The sequence below is a fragment of the Bubalus bubalis genome, chromosome 14, assembly GCF_019923935.1.
Source record: "Bubalus bubalis isolate 160015118507 breed Murrah chromosome 14, NDDB_SH_1, whole genome shotgun sequence".
NCBI classification, from domain to species: Eukaryota; Metazoa; Chordata; class Mammalia; order Artiodactyla; family Bovidae; genus Bubalus; species Bubalus bubalis.
The window spans coordinates 36,786,711-36,805,048 of NC_059170.1; the positions used below are offsets into that span (position 1 = coordinate 36,786,711).

Consider the following 18,338-nt stretch of genomic DNA (forward strand, 5'->3'; position numbering starts at 1 on the left):
CAGCATCCCTCCTGCCTTCAGTTCTTCCCATCAGGTGGCCAAAGTACTGGAGTTTCAGCTTCAGCATCAGTCCTTCCAATGAATATTCAGGACTGATCTCCTTTAGGATGGACTAATTTGATCTCCTTGCAGTCCAAGGGACTCTTAAGTTTTCTCCAACACTATAGTTCAAAAGCATCAATTCTTCAGCACTCAGCCTTTACAGTCCAACTCTCATATCTCTAAACAATGTCAAAATCATCCTGGGTTCCAGATAAACAACAGATTTGCTCTCAGTGTCTAGAAGGTAGTTTAATTAAGGGAACTTAATTATCTATACTTTGTTACTAAAGAAAGGAATATCACTTGAAGGTGCTTTAAACATACAAAATGGAAGGCTGCCACCAAGGGCACCTCTCCCATATGTTGGAATTTTTTAGTCTCAGAAGCCTTTCGTATTATGTTCATTCCTTGTGAAAATGTCCTCTGCCCGTAAGTCAAAGGTTGCATGAATATCCATTCTTGATGCAATAGCTGGCTGTGTTACCTGCAAATGTAACCTGCAAAATGCAGAATATCCTTTATAGTTCTCTGCAGACAAAGGACACAAGCTCTCAACCAGGTGGACCCTGGGTCTATGAACTAAGGATTTCCGGTTTGTTTTTTTGAATGAATATTATGTGGCCTCCTTCCAGACTTGGCAGAAATGCTATTCCAAAAGGGAAATGTAGTCAGGTGTTCTTGAAACAAATGAGAAAATTGCTACAAAATCACTGCTAAGATGGGGCATTAGCATACTGAGCTAACGGGACTTGAATAAACAGCATCTCATGTCTGCTCTTCATTTCCCAGTGCTATAAGCGCCAAGGGTATTAGCATACAGGTAACAAAGAGAGAAGCAAGAAATGAGACACCACCACTACGGGGCTGCAGGTAGATACTCCCTCCCCCAACCTGGTAAAGATTAAGAAGATAATGAAAACAGGAAGGTTGTCCCTATCCTACTATGAGAAAAATGAGCAAAGAGATGAGGAGGATCACAGGAGGGGAAGAGAAGAGGATCACACTTGCCCCTCGTTGGTAATAAGCCTGGGATTCTCTCTGGTACTGGGTGATGCACATTTGCTCCACCACTCGCTCCATCATCTTGATGTCAGTTTCGGTGAAGTTCTCCCCCTTGGTGGTGGTGGTGACTGTGTGTTCCTTGACTGTGATGTTGACACAGTCATGCACAAAGTTGTTCTGGTTACTATACTGATCCACTGGCCTGTAGTACACTTGGTTGGGGTAACGGTGCATGTTTTCACGATAGTAACGGTCCTCATAGTCATTACCAAAATGTATAAGAGGCCTGCTCATGGCACTTCCCAGCATGTAGCCACCAAGGCCCCCTACCACTGCTCCAGCTGCAGCAGCTCCTGCCATATGCTTCATGTTGGTTTTTGGCTTACTGGGCTTGTTCCATTGACCGTGGGTACCACCTTGACCCCAGCCTCCACCACCATGTGGCTGTCCCCAGCCACCACCATGCGGCTGACCCCAGCCACCTCCATGAGGTTGGCCCCAGCCACCTCCATGAGGCTGGCCCCAGCCACCTCCATGGGGCTGACCCCAGCCACCCCCTCCCTGAGATGGATAACGGTTGCCTCCAGGACTGCCCTGTCCCGGGTATCGGCTCCCCCCAGTGTTCCATCCTCCTCCAGGTTTTGGTCGCTTCTTGCAGAGGCCCACGTCACTCCACATGACCACAAAGAGAACCAGGATCCAACTGCCTATGTGTCTTTTCACCATGATGACTTATCTGCAAAACAAAGAGGGTGTCAGCATCATATGCCCATGTGAAAATCACTTAAAGTCTGTAGCATAATGAATGACTGCATAGCAGTGGCATCAGCTATAAACATTCTAGGTCATAAATATTCTTCACATTCCATACATCTTATGAAAGTAATTATAGGTAAAGTGTTAACACAACTCTTTCTTCTCTAAGGACAAAGTTGACCTTAAAATAATTTCTGGCTCTGTTTCCTAGTAACTTGATAAATGTAGAATGCCAGCAACATTGCTTATGATAAAAATAACCTCTGATTGGTACACTACATCATAAATTGGAAGAAACTATAAACATCTGGTAGGTTTACCATAGCTTTGAACTTCTTTAAAGTAGTGATTCTTGCAACTGGGCTTGTTCTTGTGGGGACCCTAGAAGCTCTGCCTATTGGGTTGTTATAAGGGATATTAGTTCCTGGAACCTTCTGAACCCTGGCATGGACTCTATGGAAGTGATTCTAATGTCTAGTTGGGAAGACCCCAAGGTAGGCGCTGAGATCATTAAATACTTTTCTGAATAGCTGGTTCATGTCCTCTTTCCTCATGTGGGAATGTAAGCAGGGAATGAGTCTCTTTTGTTTGCTGCTATCTTCTTAGCAGGCCAGGGCAGAGCCTGGCACAGAGAAGGTACACAATAGATATCTGTTAAATGAAGGAATTATCATCTTCTGAACATATAAATCCCAACAAGAATTTTCTCAAAGGAATTCTCAATACAATAATTTTTGGAAACAGGAAACAGGCAAGATTTTGCAAACAAAACTATAAAGTAATTTTTCTTTCTATAGACAGACAATGGGGCTATTCAAAAAGGGGTAAGAAAGGCTGTGTTCATAGTATTTGCAGTTACTCACTCACTGAATGAGTCTTAGTTCAGCATTTAATGGTTCATAAGTGACTTATTTTCTCTTAATTTTTGGTACAAAAGATACATATCTTACATGTAAGGGCAAGCACAGTTTGGGAACAAAGTATCCTGCATGATAACCTATGAACCTTTGTGAATGTACATTCATCAAATTATAGATGAATTAATTGAAGATTCAGATCTTTCAGAATGAATATCTCACTTACCCTGGGTGGTTCCAAGGGTAGAAATTAAAGATGCACAGTAGAATGATCATTAAACACTTCCTACTGTACACCACATCAAACCACATGTTCCAAAATACCATTTGCCATAAAACCAAAAATGGCATATGTTGTAATGCTGACATTAGTCATCCCCAGCACTGGGATATCTTCAAATAAAAGTGGCACCAAATATTATAAAATTATTTTTCATGACCTTCAGAACTAAAGACTAACTTGGATAATATTCAGAGGAAGGATGACTAAACAATGAATTAACATCCCATTTATGTTTCTACTATCATTATTGAAATGCCTGGGTATAAATAAATATACATTTGAAAGTTATAAGGCCAGTTAAACTGCTCAGAGTATGTCTACTAGAATTTTTGGAGTCTGTTTTGAGTAAAGGCCAGAGAACAGGGTCTTGGGATATGCCAAATGGCCTCATTCTTGCACCTGGTCTTTTGCAGGCCTGCTTCCCTGATCTACTCTCCATTTGCTCATGGGGCTCAGCTCTTGGCTTCCATGCTGCTCACAATTCTGCTCAAACACCTCAGGGAATTGAACATGAGAACTTTCTGGAAGGCTTGGTGTTTGACATGGAAGATGAAAGACTAGAAGAATTGAGGTGGCACCCAGATTTCTGGATTGGACAATTCTGTGGACAGAAGACGGAAGGTGGAGCAAGACCATAGGGAGACAAATGAGGAGTGTCGCTTTGACAATGCTATTATCAAGCTACACATGGGACAAGAGACACCAGTGAGTCTGGTAAGCTTGGTGAGTCTGGAGGTGAGGAATGACCATGGACTGGAGATACAGGCAATAGGACATAAGGCCATGGGCATATGTTGCTGATCATTACTTTAAAATTGAATATTAGAATAAAGTTGGATAATTGTAAACTATATTAAGACAAAATCATTTTAAAATCAGTTGAGAACACAAAAGCAACATTTAATTATGAAAATCATAAAAAAATTTTTTTGAAGTAGAGAATCATTTCTAAGAATAAGAAGAAGTCAAAACTTAATGAGAACTTGGAGAATTTTCTGTTTGTGATAAAATAAAGAAGATCTTGTATTATTTAATCCAAAGTCTCTCACTGTACAAATTATGCTACAAAGATTAGCAAATTCAAGAAACATATCTGATTACAGTAAAAGTGCTAGGAATGCACATTAGGTTTCTGAATGCCTGGCTGTGTTATAACACTTCATATAAGATGTTCTCAGAGAATAGTCAGGTTGCTGCCTAATCCTTTAGCACATCAAGATACTAAATATTTGATGACAGTCAATACCTATCTTTATTTTTGGGGCTCCAAAATCACTGCAGATGGTGATTGCAGCCATGAAATTAAAAGACGCTTACTCCTTGGAAGGAAAGTTATGACCAACCTAGATTTTGAACTGTTATGTTGGAGAAGACTCTTGAGAGTCCCTTGGACTGCAGGGAGATCCAACCAGTCCATCCTAAAGGAGATCAGTCCTGAATATTCACTGGAAGGACTGATGCTGAAGCTGAAACTCCAACACTTTGGCCACCTGATGTGAAGAACTCACTGGAAAAGACCCTGATGCTGGGAAAGATTGAGGGCAGGAGAAGGGGATGACAGAGGATGAGATGACTGGATGGCATCACTAACTCAATGGACATGAGTTTGAGTAAGCTCTGGGAGTTGGTGATGGACAGGGAAGCCTGGCATGCTGCAGTCCATGGGGGCCACAAAGAGTGGGACACAACAGAGCGACTGAACTGAACTGAATACCTATCACTAAGAAAAATACTCTTAGCAGACTAGGAATAGGAGGAAACCTGCTTAACTTAATAAAGATTATACAACAGAAATGGTAAACATAATTAATAGATAATTTTTGAATGCAGTCCCTTTATGATCAGAAACAAAACAAGGACGTCCCCTGTCACAGGACTGGAGATCCTTCCAGTGCCATTATTGTTATTTTAGTTGCTAGGTTGTGTCCGACTCTTTTGTGACCCCATGGACTGTAGTTCTCCAGGCTCCTCTGTCCATTAGATTTCCCAGGCAAGAACAATGGAGTGGGTGGCCATTTCCTTCTCCAAGGGATCTTCCTGACCTAGGAATTAAACCTGGATCTCCTCATAGGTGGATTCTTTAACATTGAGCCACTTGGGAAGCCCTCTTCCAATGCCATATGCAAGGACAAAGACTGGTGCAATAACTGTAAGAAAAGAGCTCCAGCTGTCATTATTTGGTATTAATGTGATCATATACATAGAAAATTCCACACACTTGGCAGAGGTAACAGGAAACTCAACTAGAGTTCAGCAAGGCTATGGATTGGTTTATAAAAATCAACAGCATTTCTCTATACCAGCAATAATTGACTAGAAAAAAATTAATAAATAAGATAGTAATAATTTCAACTCATACTGTAAAGTGGGCTTTCCTGATAGCTCAGTTGGTAAAGAAACCACCTACAATGCAGGAGACCCCAGTTTGATTCCTGGGTCAGGAAGATCTACTGGATACGGGATAAGCTACCCACTCCAGTATTCTTGGGCTTCCCTTGTGGCTCACCTGGTAAAGAATCTGCCTGCAATGTGGGAGACCTGGGTTTGATCCCTGGGTTGGGAAGATGCCCTGGAGGAAGGAAAAGCTAACTGCTCCAGTATTCTGGCCTAGAGAATTCCATGGGGTCACAAAGAGTCAGATACAACTTTCACTTTCACTTTCATACTGTAAAGTATCTAGGATTGACTTAATTCAAGAGAAAGTAAGACTAGGGGAAAAAGAAATTGAACACTACTAAAGAACAAAGAAGATGATCTGTAAAAATGGAAAAGTCTCGGTTGGAACCACCTAGTATTATAAAGATGTCAATTTCCTACAAATGAACTTATAATATGAATAATAATGACAATCAAAATTCTAGCTGGATTTTTTGAGGAATTCAATAAAGGATGAAGAAATGTCCACAAATAACAAACTCAACCTTAAAAAGGAAATGAGGTGAGAATCTACTGTTATCAAACATTAAATCCTAGTATAAAGTCATAGTAATAAATATGGTAACAACCTAGAAATAAACATATAGATCAAAGGAAGCAGAATAACAAGTTCAGAGATAAAGCCACATACATTGACTTTAGTCCAAACTGGATAAACGATAAATTGACAAAACAAATCAATGAGAAAGGAAAGTTTATTTTAAGCTTAATGCTACATGCAAAAGCAGGCTCTAAATGGATTAGAGACCTAACTGTGAAAGTTAAAAGTTTTATGAATTAAAAAACTGTGTGGGGATTCCTAGAGATGTTTTGCAAGACTGATGGCCCAAGACTCATTGCCTCTCCCTCTCTATTCTGCCTTTTTACTTTATTTCCTCACTTCCCCTCATTTCTGTTCTATAAAGAACCTGGCATCCAGAACCCAAGAAGATGGTTATTTTGAGATGTTAGTCTGCCATCTTCTCGGTCAGCCAGCTTACTGAATCAAGTCACATTCTTTCCCTCAACATCTCATCTCTGATTCACTGGCCTGTTGTTCACTCAGTAGAGCAAGCCTGGATTCGGTAACAAATTTGACTTGGTTTAGCCAGCTCTGTTAGGGAATATTAGGGCAAGGCTCTAGCAGCTGCTGGGACCATTTGTGCTGAGGATCTCTCCTTCAAGATTCCCTGAAGTGGTATCAGTGGCCCCAGGGCCTGGCAGTTGAAGCAAAGAATCAACAAACTTCTACAAGTCGACAGACCCAATTTCATAGCATTAGTTTTCTTCATTCGATAGCTGGCTCATTTGTTTGTGGTTTTGTGTGCCCTTTTCTATTACGAGTTGACAAACTTGATTTTGTAGGGTAAGTTGCTCTGGTGTGCACACTGAGAACATATTCCCCTCTAAATTTGGGCTTTTCCTTTACAGGACTAGTCAATTTGGTTGGGGTACCCTGTTGGAGATGGGAATTGTTGTTGTACTCTAAACTCTACCAGTTTATTGAGGAACTAGTTCTTGTGTGCTTGTTTTGTGCTATGTCATTTCAATCGTGTCCTACTCTTCGTGACCTCATGACCTGTAGCCTGTCAGTCTCCTCTGACCATGGGATTCTCCAGGCAAGAATAATGAGTATACTGGAGTAAAAGAATACTGGAGTATATCCAAGGGCATGGCAGTATTCTTGCCTGGAGAATGCCATGGACAGAGGAGCCTGGTGGGACACAGTCCAAACAGTTGCAAAGAGTCAGACACAACTGAAGCAGCTTAGCAAGCATGCCTCCAGAGGGAGGGCACAAAACAAGCACACAGTTGGGATTAGTTCATTTGTTTTGTAGGGTAAATTTATTTACGTGAGCTGGAAACTGGTTCATCTATGTATTGGTACTGGAATTTGTGTCATTTATGTTGGAATTTGCCTATTTTTGTGTGTGTTTTGGTGCTATGAAACTTATAAAAATGGGAAATATCTCATCTATCCTGAAGAAAAGCTTTGGGGGACATATATTAGATATGTTAAGATCAGAAGAGCAATGGGCCCGAATGGCTCACAATTACACACTCTTGCAATTAGCAGTGTTTTGCAAAGAAGAAGAACACTCTGATATAAGTGAAGAGGCTTGGGGACTCCCTTGGACTTGAGGCATCTGATTCTAATTTCCCTACAGGAGCCCTGGGTAACTTTGACAGTGGAGAGCTTCAGCTTCAGCTTGGGAAGCACCCCTGTGAAGGAAAACTCCATTTATAAAGCATTTTGGACAAAGGTCACAGGTCTAATGAAACTGGGAAGTCATGTTAATGTGACTCTCTAGCTGGCTAGATTTTGGTTTATTCCAGATACTTCGGTAACATATAGACATCTGATACTAATTGCTTGAGCTAAAAGGAGAAGTACTTCCTTTAAGGTCTCCACTCTCCTCACACTCCCTCATCCCTTTCTCCTTAAACCCTCTGCAAACAGACTAATAGCTATGGAACTGTAGCTAGGGGTATTCTCTGGGGTGTTCTGAAGGCCTAATAGCCCACTGTGCCCCAGTAGCTGCCTCCCAAGCAGGTCAGGGCTCTCCTTACCTCCTTCTCCCTTAGGCTGAGTACCAGGCCAATTTATATTGTGAGGGCATGGGTGAGGCACTTAAAAGCCATTAAGGTGCCTGTCGCTTGAAGTCTCTTGTGACAGGCTAAGTGGGTAACAGAATGGACCAGGCTATTAGAGCATCTGACTCTGAAGGAAGAAACAGACAGAACAGGCTCCATCTTGAAAGCAGGACTCCATGTTGGGCTGGACTGTGGACTTTGAGCTATATGCCCAGTATCTACGGAAATGACATACCAACTGGAAAACCAGACCCCCCCAGATGGAAGAGCCCCAGGGCTCATACCTAGACTCTAAGTAGCCTAAAAGAATACCCTAATTATCTGTGTAACTGAATAGAATCATAAATTCTATTATGCTTATTGGGGTATGACCACAGGCCTATTGATAATTGTCCACTGTTAACTACCTAGGCTTAAGGCATATGAATCACAGGTTAACTTTGATTATCTTTCTTTTCCTTTGTTCAGACTAGTTTCAGGGAATTTGGGGAGGTGGGTTTGGGCACGTACACTTAGGATATATAAGGTTTTCCCAAAAACTGGTCGGGGTCCTTGGCTAAGAGGAGACTCTGCCTCGGGCCCGCAGGTGTAATAAACTGCACTCCACTATCTGCATTGTCCTTCTGAGTGAGTTTGTTTCCTGGAACTTGTGGCTACAACAACTCCAGCAAGACAGCTTCTGTACACTGTGAAGCACACATTGATTCAAGCAAAACACTGACCCATTCGCCCTGGCCACGATCTTCCTGGTAGGACTATGAGGCGGATTCCTCAGCCTGTCTTTCTTATCTTCACCTCGTTCCCCCCTCAGTCCAGACTGATTTACAGGAGCCTAAATTGTTGCCTCTGTGTCTTCCCAAGAGCTAAGCTAAATGAGGAAAGATAAAACTTTCCAACATAGGTAAATGGGTATGTCAATGCTTCAGTATCACTCAAAAAAGAAAAACAAAACTGTGTTTTACAAATGTAGTCTTTACAGCACCAGAAGTGTGGTTCCAAAAATAATCCAAATCCCATCAATCCTTTTACTACTCCCCAGACCTTCCCTGGTTATCTTAAGAGGCCTGTAAGTATTAAACAAAGGGGAAATACAGTTATTTTAGGAAAAACTTGCCTGTATCTCTGAGATGCAAATGTCTTTGAGACACAAATGTCCTCTCAGGAACCCTCATTATGCTGTCTTTTTAAAATGCAAATTTTAGAGAAGGTAAAGTAATTTAGAAGTTGGGTTGGTCAAGATAATTAGAATTCCTAAGTGCTTTTTCTGCAAATATTTAGCTATCTAGCCAAGTGAGCTTGACTTATTCCATCTATGAGAAATCCAATTTTAATTCAACCTCGTATGTAAACTGATGGGTTTTACATTGCCTGACTCAGGACTGCAATCTTGAAATAAGAACTGAGGCCTCTCTGTGTGTTTGTATGTATCTTTGTCTTTGGATAACATTGCTGCAGTTGATTTGTAAAACAGCTCTATTTAATTGGTTTAAATAAAAGTAAGTGCTTACAAACCAAACAATTCTAAATACAATTAAGCTAAATGAGCTCCAGGTTCATGTGAACTGGGAAATATTTAATATTAAATTATATTTGGTATTTATGGTTGTTTGTTGATACAATTTGTCAGCAAGGAAAGGGACTTGATGTGAAGAAACTGTTAAGGAAAGAAAATGCAAATGAAGATAAGAGCTTTGAGTGAACTTTGAGAAATAATTATATTTTAGGATATCTCCAGATATTCAACAACTTGAAAGTTAAAACTGTGCTAAAATAAATTAAGTGATGGAAAGTTCGTGAAACATGGACCCTGAAAAAGTGTTTTGTACATGATCAGGACTAAGTTTAAAACAAATTTAATTGAATAAATGAATCTTGAAAGTAACCTGGTACAAAACAAATTTGGCTTTCCTCTCCTTTGATAACAGATTATTTCTACCTTTTAAATAATCTGTTCTATATTTGCCTTTGAAATCTTTTATTGTCATTTTGGCTAAGTAAATAACTCTTGTTTCACAGTGACCTATGATCCTGTTGTGTTTTAAAAACATTTTTTCTTAATGCTCTTTTGACAAGACTTCCCAAATCAAATTACAATAAAGTTCCTTTGATCTTTAGCTAACTTTGGGGTGCTTCAAAGGGCCCCTGAGACACACCAAAGGGAGATATTAAACTAATTAGATTCACTTGGTATGTTAAACTACATGGCAGGTGTTGTCCAATGAATAATAGATCTTAAATTATATGATAAATGATACCGATATTCTAGAGATTCTATGGAGTTCCTAAAAATGTGATACGTCCTGGTAGAATATTATCAGTCATAATTCAAGTTCTACTACCTGAAACTGCTCTATGTCACAGCAGTAACCAGAGTACTTTGTCAATTGCATCATAATCAGGTCTAAAGTGCCTTCTTAAGTCTTTTGTCATTATGGACAGTTATGGTTTCACTCTGTTGCCTCTGCAAAAATGTCTCCTCTTTAAGATTTATAAAAAGGACTTTCGGATAAATCCAAGTTTCTGACTTTTAGACCATAATGCTGAACTAGTAACACGTTGAAGAATTCTAATGGGAAACCTGATGGCTTCATAAAGCTGTTAACAAAAAGGATTAGTTACATAGGACTGAGTGAACTGATAACTTGTTATAATTTTTATGGTTTCTATCTAAAAATAAACTGGTTTAAATCTGTTTTCCAGGTGTAAGGAAAACTTCCTTAACCTCTGACTTACAGTAACTTGGTAAATTATATCCTTTGTAAGCAAAAGTAAAACTTAAATCTTTTTCTATCTGGTTGATCCTGCCAGTAGCATATGTTTGTCTCAAAGATTAAGCTATGGCATGGCCGGTACAATGAAACTGAAGATAGATCATTAAATCAGTTATGGCTCCTTTGGTCACTAGATTATTGCAACCAGACTACAGCTAGTTATACTAATCATTGCTTTACTTTATTCTTTGTTTTTAAATTGTGCTTTGTATATCCCTGTTGCACTATGTCATTATCAGTGTTACTAGCTGCATTACTTATATCCTGATTAATTTATAAGATAGTTGTCTCTTGCAGTAACCAATGTGTAATCAGGCCTCCAACAAAACTTCTACGGCTCAACATCTTGAGAAAATAGATCACATTTATAACATAAAATAATTATAATAGTGTGATTCTAGGTATGGGAAGAAGCAACAATGGAAAATGTCTCCTGGATGACAATTAGACAGAATCCAGAGAATCTTTAATTATTCATGGGGGTCTAATCCAAAATTTAGCACCTGGAGTGGTACATCAAGAAGTTTTGCCTGATCTGGGATGAACCTCACAGCACCGTGAAGCAAAGTTTGACCATGAAACATCTCCCAAATATTGATCAAATTCCTGACCAAGGGAAGACCTGAGAAATGGAATCAACAATTGAAGCCCTCTAATGTGAGCTGGTGAACCCCAAGTCAACTCAGGAAGGAGAAAACTCAGGAAGGAGAATACCTAACATCTAGCAGTCATCAGATTGCACCCACTCCCTATGGTGAACCTTGAGCAAACTCTTGAGAATACAGGATCACAGGCCCCAGACAGCTGAATTACACATCAAGGAAATAATTTTAATGAGCCCTGACTCTTGCATCTTCCCATACACAGAAAAGTGCAAAATTTCTTGACTTGAGAAACCCTCCTGGGTTTGAAGTCCAATATTTCTAAGTTGACAAGTATAAAGTAGACACTTTCCAAGGAGGAACAAAAAGAAAACAAATCTCAATATTTGGAACACTGGCATCAAAGGCAGATACTCCCAGAAAGATTCATCTGACAAACAGAAAGATCACCGTCCCCTTTTCCTACAAGATTGTCAAATGGACCCTGACAGTGGGGAAGTGTTGCTGATAAGAACCAATTCTGACTCCGTGTTGGAACTGTTTCTTTGACTTTCTTTTTGTTGCTGTTGTTGTTATAATCATATATAATGGCCTGCCTCAGAAAACCCAGTCCCTCTGCCTAACTGTTGGACTGAAGTGCCTTTGTTCAGCTCACAGGGAGATAATCTGACACTTCCCACCTGTGAATGGTTGCAGGAAAGAAGAGATTAACACATCCCTTCCACAGGCTGGCCATTTCTGGAGATGTCTTGCAGGACGTGGGTCTTTTTTTACTTTACTTCCACCCCACTTCTCCCTCTCTATTCTGCCTTTATTTCCTCATCTTCCTGCCATCTCTGTTCTATAAAAGAACCTGGCATCTAGACACTGATATTTGTTTTAAGACATTAGTCTGCCATTTTCTCAGGCAGCCAGCTTTCCAAGTAGTCATATTCCTTGCCTCATAAAAAAAAAAAAAGAAAGAAAAATCTGTGTGGGAGGGATTACTTTTCTATTCAATTATAAAAACTGATATTGAATCAATCCATTCAATTAAATAAATACTTAAATTAAATAAATATTTATGGAACAGCTAGTATGTACCAGTTTTTAAATAGAAAACTTGACCATATATCATAAAAGAAATGGATAGCAAAGTTACTGTACAATAACTATTGATTACTTAACAAATATTTATTACATGTTACATGTCCTCTAATATTACTGTTCTGTGGCTGAGGACACAGTGGTAAGATATTTAGTTTGTAGGTTTGAGGACTACAGGGAGATACGTGTCTGGAGCCTGAAACAGTGCAAAGCCATTAAAGTGGCTTAGGAGAATCACATCACAGATTTTTTTTTTTTTTTAAAGTTCACCCTTACTGCTGTGTTAAAGAGAAAAATTTGAGGGATAAGAAAGGAAATGGTGAGACCATTTAGAAAATGATTAAAGGAAGACGGTGGTGTAACCTGGGACTGTGACAAAGCAGCACAGAGCTGTGAAAAATGGGAAGTATTTTGTAGAAAAAAATGATTACGCTGATAGAGTGGATGGGAGAATGAGAGTTGAGCAGGTTTGTGGCTTTTGGAACTAGGTAGATGATGGTGATGCCACCTAATAAAAATGAGAAAACTGATGGAGGGCCAGGCTTGTGAGAAAAAATAAAGCTATAGTTTGGATATATTAACTTTGCTACATCTATGAGCCATTCAAGTGAGAGTATCAATTTAGGCAATTGTTACAAAAATCTGGAACTCTTACTCAGTAGAGATAAACATTTGGGCAGTTCACCTGAGATGTAGTATTAAGAGCCACAGGGAGTGAAAGGCTCACACTCTTAGCTACCCAACCTTTAGCAATATGGGTGCCAAAATCCAAAAGAAAATACCACCAAGTTGATTTTGATATTTTAGTGAAAGAATACACTGTGACCAATAAGGATTATTTTAGGAATACAAGAATGGCTCAAAATCATGAAATCAATTAACCTATTAGTAGGCTAAGGAGAAAAAAAAAAGATTCTCTGATGTTGCAAAGTTTTCAATTAAAATCAAAGTTCTCACTTAAACTCAGGAATCAGTGCTTTCCTGACTTTTTAAGTTTAAGATGTTGAAAAAATTTCTATAGAACTAGAAGTAATACACAGCCCACACCCTATCTTAATGGAAAGAGGAAAAGCATTTTCATGAATGAGATTAACAAGACAAGAATGTAAGTGATTGGTGCTATTTTAGACCGCTATGGAGAAAGCCAGGTATGATTTTTCTATCTGGAAAATCCAGGACAATCATTCAAAAATGCCTTCAAATAAATCAATGATCTTATTTATTAGGGTGGCAGTTTTTGAACTCAACATATAGAAAAGAGTGAATACTCCAATTAGTTGTAATTATTAGAAGATTTACTGTGGAAAAAAAGAATTCCACTCATTAATGGCAACAAAAAAATCAAACTAAGATTTAACCTAATAATAAATAGTAGAACTTAGATGAAAAAAGCTGGAAGACTGGAAAGAAAAGAAAGACAGGCAAGGTTTATGGTTGGGAAAATCAAGATTGAAGATTTTGAAAGATACCAATTCAACTCCAATTAATCATTAAGTCAATACAATTTCAGTCCTAATTCAAAGAGGATTTTAAAGAATATAATGATACTCAAAATTAAGAAGACTGAAGAAATTACTGAACAGGAAGAAAATCTAGGGTACACTTGGCCTGCCAAGTATCAGAATGGATTGGAAAACTATAATAAATACGATCTCGTGGCATTACTGCATAAGCACAATGGTAGAGCGATGGAACGAGAGAGAAGGAACAACAACAACAAAATCCATATATTGTCCCATTCATCTTATTCCCTTTTATACATGTGGATTGAGAATCAGAGCTGGTAGGAACTTATGTCCAGTGGTCATGTGCCGGGGGCCAAACTTTTGATACTCAAAATATGTTATACCCTTGAGACTTATTTAAATTGGAAACTGGCACCAAACAGTCCCTCTACCCATCCTTGCCCTGGGGAAATTTCCAATTTTTCATAAGCTAAGTGGAACTCATTTGTCATATTTTCATCTTTTGAGGTCACTGTCCCTTAACAAGAGTCTAATGCAAGCTATACAAAAATTTACAAACCATTTTGAGGTGGAGGTTTTTCCACTGACACTGAGGCCTAGTCCTGGACTGAAATGGGCAAACGGTCCCAGTCTAGTCCATCCTCAGAGTGATGTGAAGAGCTTTAAGAAAAGCAACATAGCTAGAGTCTGCATCAGGCCAACAGCCTGGGAGTATCTAGTGATGAGATTTAGGAATCTATAATAAGGCTTCCCAGGGAACTGCACTCCTCGCCAATCTTCCGAGCTTGGTCTCGGGAAGAAAACATTTAACATAATGTTTTGCATAAAAGGGAACACCTCCCTTGACATGATCACACAATATTAGAACAGCAATAAGCAGAACACGGTTAGGAGAAAAAGGATGAACAAACTGAGAAAAAATTCTCCCAACTGTAAGAACTGCTAAACATGCTATTCACTCAAAGATGATTGTGCTATAGCCATCACAGCTTTAGACACAGGTTTTGAATGCTTCCTATGCAGCAGTTCACAGTCTGCCTTGGAAAAGGAAATAAGATCTAAAAAGGGAGAATGGAATAGGTAAATTAAAATGAAAGCTTAGAAAAACTGTTACCTCATAAAACCTTTTGTCTGTTGATAATCACCTTCAGTGTTGATTTGGTGCAGAAATGTTAGGTAATTGCTTTTATTATACTATTTTTTAAATGGCTGCTTCTTACATAACTCAGAATGATTCCAGAGAAAGCTATGTCCCTTTCTCTGCAAAATCAGGATGATTTTACAAGAAAGAGTGATATAATAGGTGTGGGTTACATATATAGATCCCAGTGGCCTCCAGAGCAAGGATTTGTGATCCCAGCCTTTCAGTCCTTTATCTTCTGTGAAACAGTTGGGCACTTTCAACCATCACAAGACCAAAGAGATTCCGCAGGGTACCTACATCTGCTGTGATTCAGCTCAAGTTGGATTTGTGTCTCTGGGAAGACAGATGCTTCGGCTTGGTTGAAACTGTTCAGTTTTCAAATATATTCATAAGTCCTTAAAAAAAAAGAAAAAACAATAATTGATAAATCTAAGAATGGATTATTTAACAGAATAACAGTATATAAATTATTAAACCACTAATGAATCTACTCAAGGAAAAAATATGATAGTATTTTAAAAAAGAGATGACGCTAACTTAAAAAAAGCAGCAAATGTGACACTGAACTCTCCTCCCATACACAGAAAACTGTGGATCCATTTTTCATTCAGATTTTCCACAAACGCATCCATGTCTGAGTAATCTTACTTTGACCTGTCAGTTTTTTCCTGTATATCACAGAGAGGCTCTAAAATTATGACCCGTGATGGTTACACAATGTTCCTTTCAGTTAAAGTGCTATGATTTTCTTAGCTGCTGCCCTGCTATTTTATTAATACATTTAGGTTGTCTCCGGACTGGATCTAATTTTAGATCATTCTGAGTTCTGTGGGTGAATGCAGCTTTTCTTCTTCTTTCCTTGTTTCTTCCATTGCAGGTAAGTTCCCAGGAGTGGGGTTTCAGGGTCATGGCTTAAAGGATCACCTGACCGTTGTTCACAAATTTCATACAGATTCACAATGCCCCCCAGTGCAATGTGACTAGGAAAAGAATACAAGTATACATACTAAAGGTCAGTTTTACACAGTTAATCTTGGCAAACTCCTGAAGTAGGTATAATTTCCTCTATTTTATGAATGTCCAAAAGGAGGATGAGGAAATTAGGTCTCAAATTGTAAAATTAGTTGCAGAGCCATATTTCTAACTCCAAAGCCTTGCCACCTCACATACTGAATATGCAAATTTCTAGGTAACTTTGCAGTAGTGGTTGCTGTTACTGTTGTTTTTACTAGTAGTTGTAAAATGATAATCCAGACTTGCTTTGATTTGTATTTTATTTCATAAATGATTGTTCATTTCACCATTTATCTTTTTATAATCTTGATATTTTTCTTTCACAAGTATGAAAAATTTGCATCAGATACAAATCATATACAAATCACATCCTAACTCTGCTTTTTTCCTTTTCTGATTCTTTTTCATTGTTAGAGCACCTCAATGTTTCCATAGGAAAACTGTTCCTTTTCATAGGTTAATTTTCAAATCTGAGAGAGCTGTTCATTTTCCAGAGGTCTGACATTTTTATACAATTTTCTGTTCCTATTTTTCTCTGACAACTTGTGAAAATTTTTAATCCTATTCTATGTGGTATCTTTTGCAAGGAAAGGTAACACTTCAAAGGTTCAGCATTCGGGAAACTGCTTAATAAACCGTGATTGCTCTTAAGTACAAGAAAATAACCCGGCCATGAGATAAGGATAACCATGATCAGGGAGGTGAAACTGCTTTGTTGTTAAGAATCTGGAGACGAGGAAACTGAAAAAAAGATGGTGAGGGTGGTGGGCTTATGATTTTAAAAAATCTATTTGCTACATATGGTACCAAAAGGAAAAAAAAAAAAAAAAAACGAAAAAGGACAGCAAAAAACGGACTTCTCGTTGTTTAATAATCAAACGTGTGAGGGGAAAAAAAAAAAATCAAGCGTGAAGGTGCCACCCTTACTGGCAGATGAGGGTGGTTCTCCGAGGCGCCTGATCCCCTCCCCTCAGTCTCCTGACGGCCGAGTTCCCTCCTTCCGGAGGATCAGTCGAGACAGGGAAAATTTCGCTTCGCTTTTGGGTCCACCACATCAGAGCTCCCAGGAAACACTGCTCCCGGTATCTGGATTTCTCTGGCCTGGAGATAGCGCCGGGTCGCCCATGACGCCCCGCGCCGAGGCTGAAGCCCAGGCCACGCACGCCCGCCAGAGCCGATCCCCGGGGGGTTGCCAGAGACCCACCCGCTGCGGCTACCCAGGTACCTCCCAGCCGCGTGATGGCAGGCAGCGCCGCCTCTCGGGAGGAGTTCGGCAGCAGCGGCTGGGGGCCCACGGACGCTCCGGCACTCCTCACCGCCGAGGTCAGACCCCGTTGGGCGCCCGTTTCCTCCCCACCACCCCCACCCCCAATTCCGCGACTCCTCTGGGCTTCGGGAGGGCCCAGATCCCGGGGCCTCTCCCTTGTTCTTCTGAGCTCCCCAGAGGTTCCTCGGACCTGCGGCCCCTCTACCGGTGCGATTCGCCCATCCCACTCCCGCAGTGGACGAGCGTGGGAGGGGGCTAGATTCCTACACACCACCCACATACCTCGGGAGGGGGACCAGCCAGCCGCGGCCCCCTCCCACATTCCGAGTAAATACAGCTTTCCTAACCAGGAGGGTAAAAACCGAGCGGCGGCTGGCAAAAACCAACGAGCACGCTAAACAGGCCCGACGTTCCCCGCGCCCGCCAGAAGCCCCTATTCCTACTCACGGTCAAGGTCTGCCACCCACCAGTCCGATCCGGCTGGGTGCCCTGGGGCCTCGGCCGCAAGACCCGGAGTTGGGCGTCCTCCGCTAGGAGTTTAAAGGACTACGTGGCTATTTACCTGCTTCTGCGAGAGAGAAGACGCTCTCAGCTCTGCGCTGTCAGCGACTGGCAACTAGGGAGGGTGAGTCGCGGGGAGGAGGAGGAGGTGCAGGGGCGGGGGCGACGGCGCGCGCGCGCATGCTCAGGCGCACCCGCTGCCGGCGCCCGAGGTTTACTGGCAGACCCAGGAATTTAAGTCCCTGGGAAAAACGAGTTGAGACTAGCTTAAACGCTAGCATCAGTTAATACCGCCTCCCCGGCTCATCACTCCCTGAAATTGCTTGTTGACGATAAAAATCATCTTTAAAGGGAAAATCGGCCAAAGCCCCAGCTTCTCGTTACGTAATGGAGAAAATGAAAGATTAGGGAATGAGAAAGCAATTTCTGGAACTTTGGTAACCAGAAATTTCTAAAAGGGACAAAAATTCTATTACCCTGGATTAAGCCCAATGTTTGTGAATTTTCAGATTAAAATTTGAGGCCTAGAAAGTATAT

General features: G+C 40.4%; 1 protein-coding gene across 4 annotated transcripts; it reads right to left on the bottom strand.

Moving 5' to 3' along the window:
* Positions 1 to 272: 272 nt before the first annotated feature.
* LOC102412748 (prion protein) lies at positions 273 to 18,018 on the bottom strand. 4 transcript variants are annotated; one of them, XM_006047756.3, is made up of 3 exons: positions 17,863 to 18,018; positions 15,317 to 15,414; positions 273 to 1,780 (listed from the first exon to the last, which is right to left on the bottom strand). In XM_006047756.3, exon 3 carries the CDS (start codon positions 1,768 to 1,770, stop codon positions 976 to 978), a length of 795 nt encoding a protein of 264 aa, XP_006047818.1. In that variant the 5' UTR covers positions 1,771 to 1,780; positions 15,317 to 15,414; positions 17,863 to 18,018; the 3' UTR covers positions 273 to 975. The 4 variants fall into 4 exon arrangements, with proteins under 4 accessions (XP_006047818.1, XP_025119839.1, XP_006047819.1 ...); XM_025264054.2 differs by having other exon boundaries at positions 17,768 to 17,901; XM_006047757.3 differs by having other exon boundaries at positions 17,748 to 17,890.
* Positions 18,019 to 18,338: the final 320 nt, after the last annotated feature.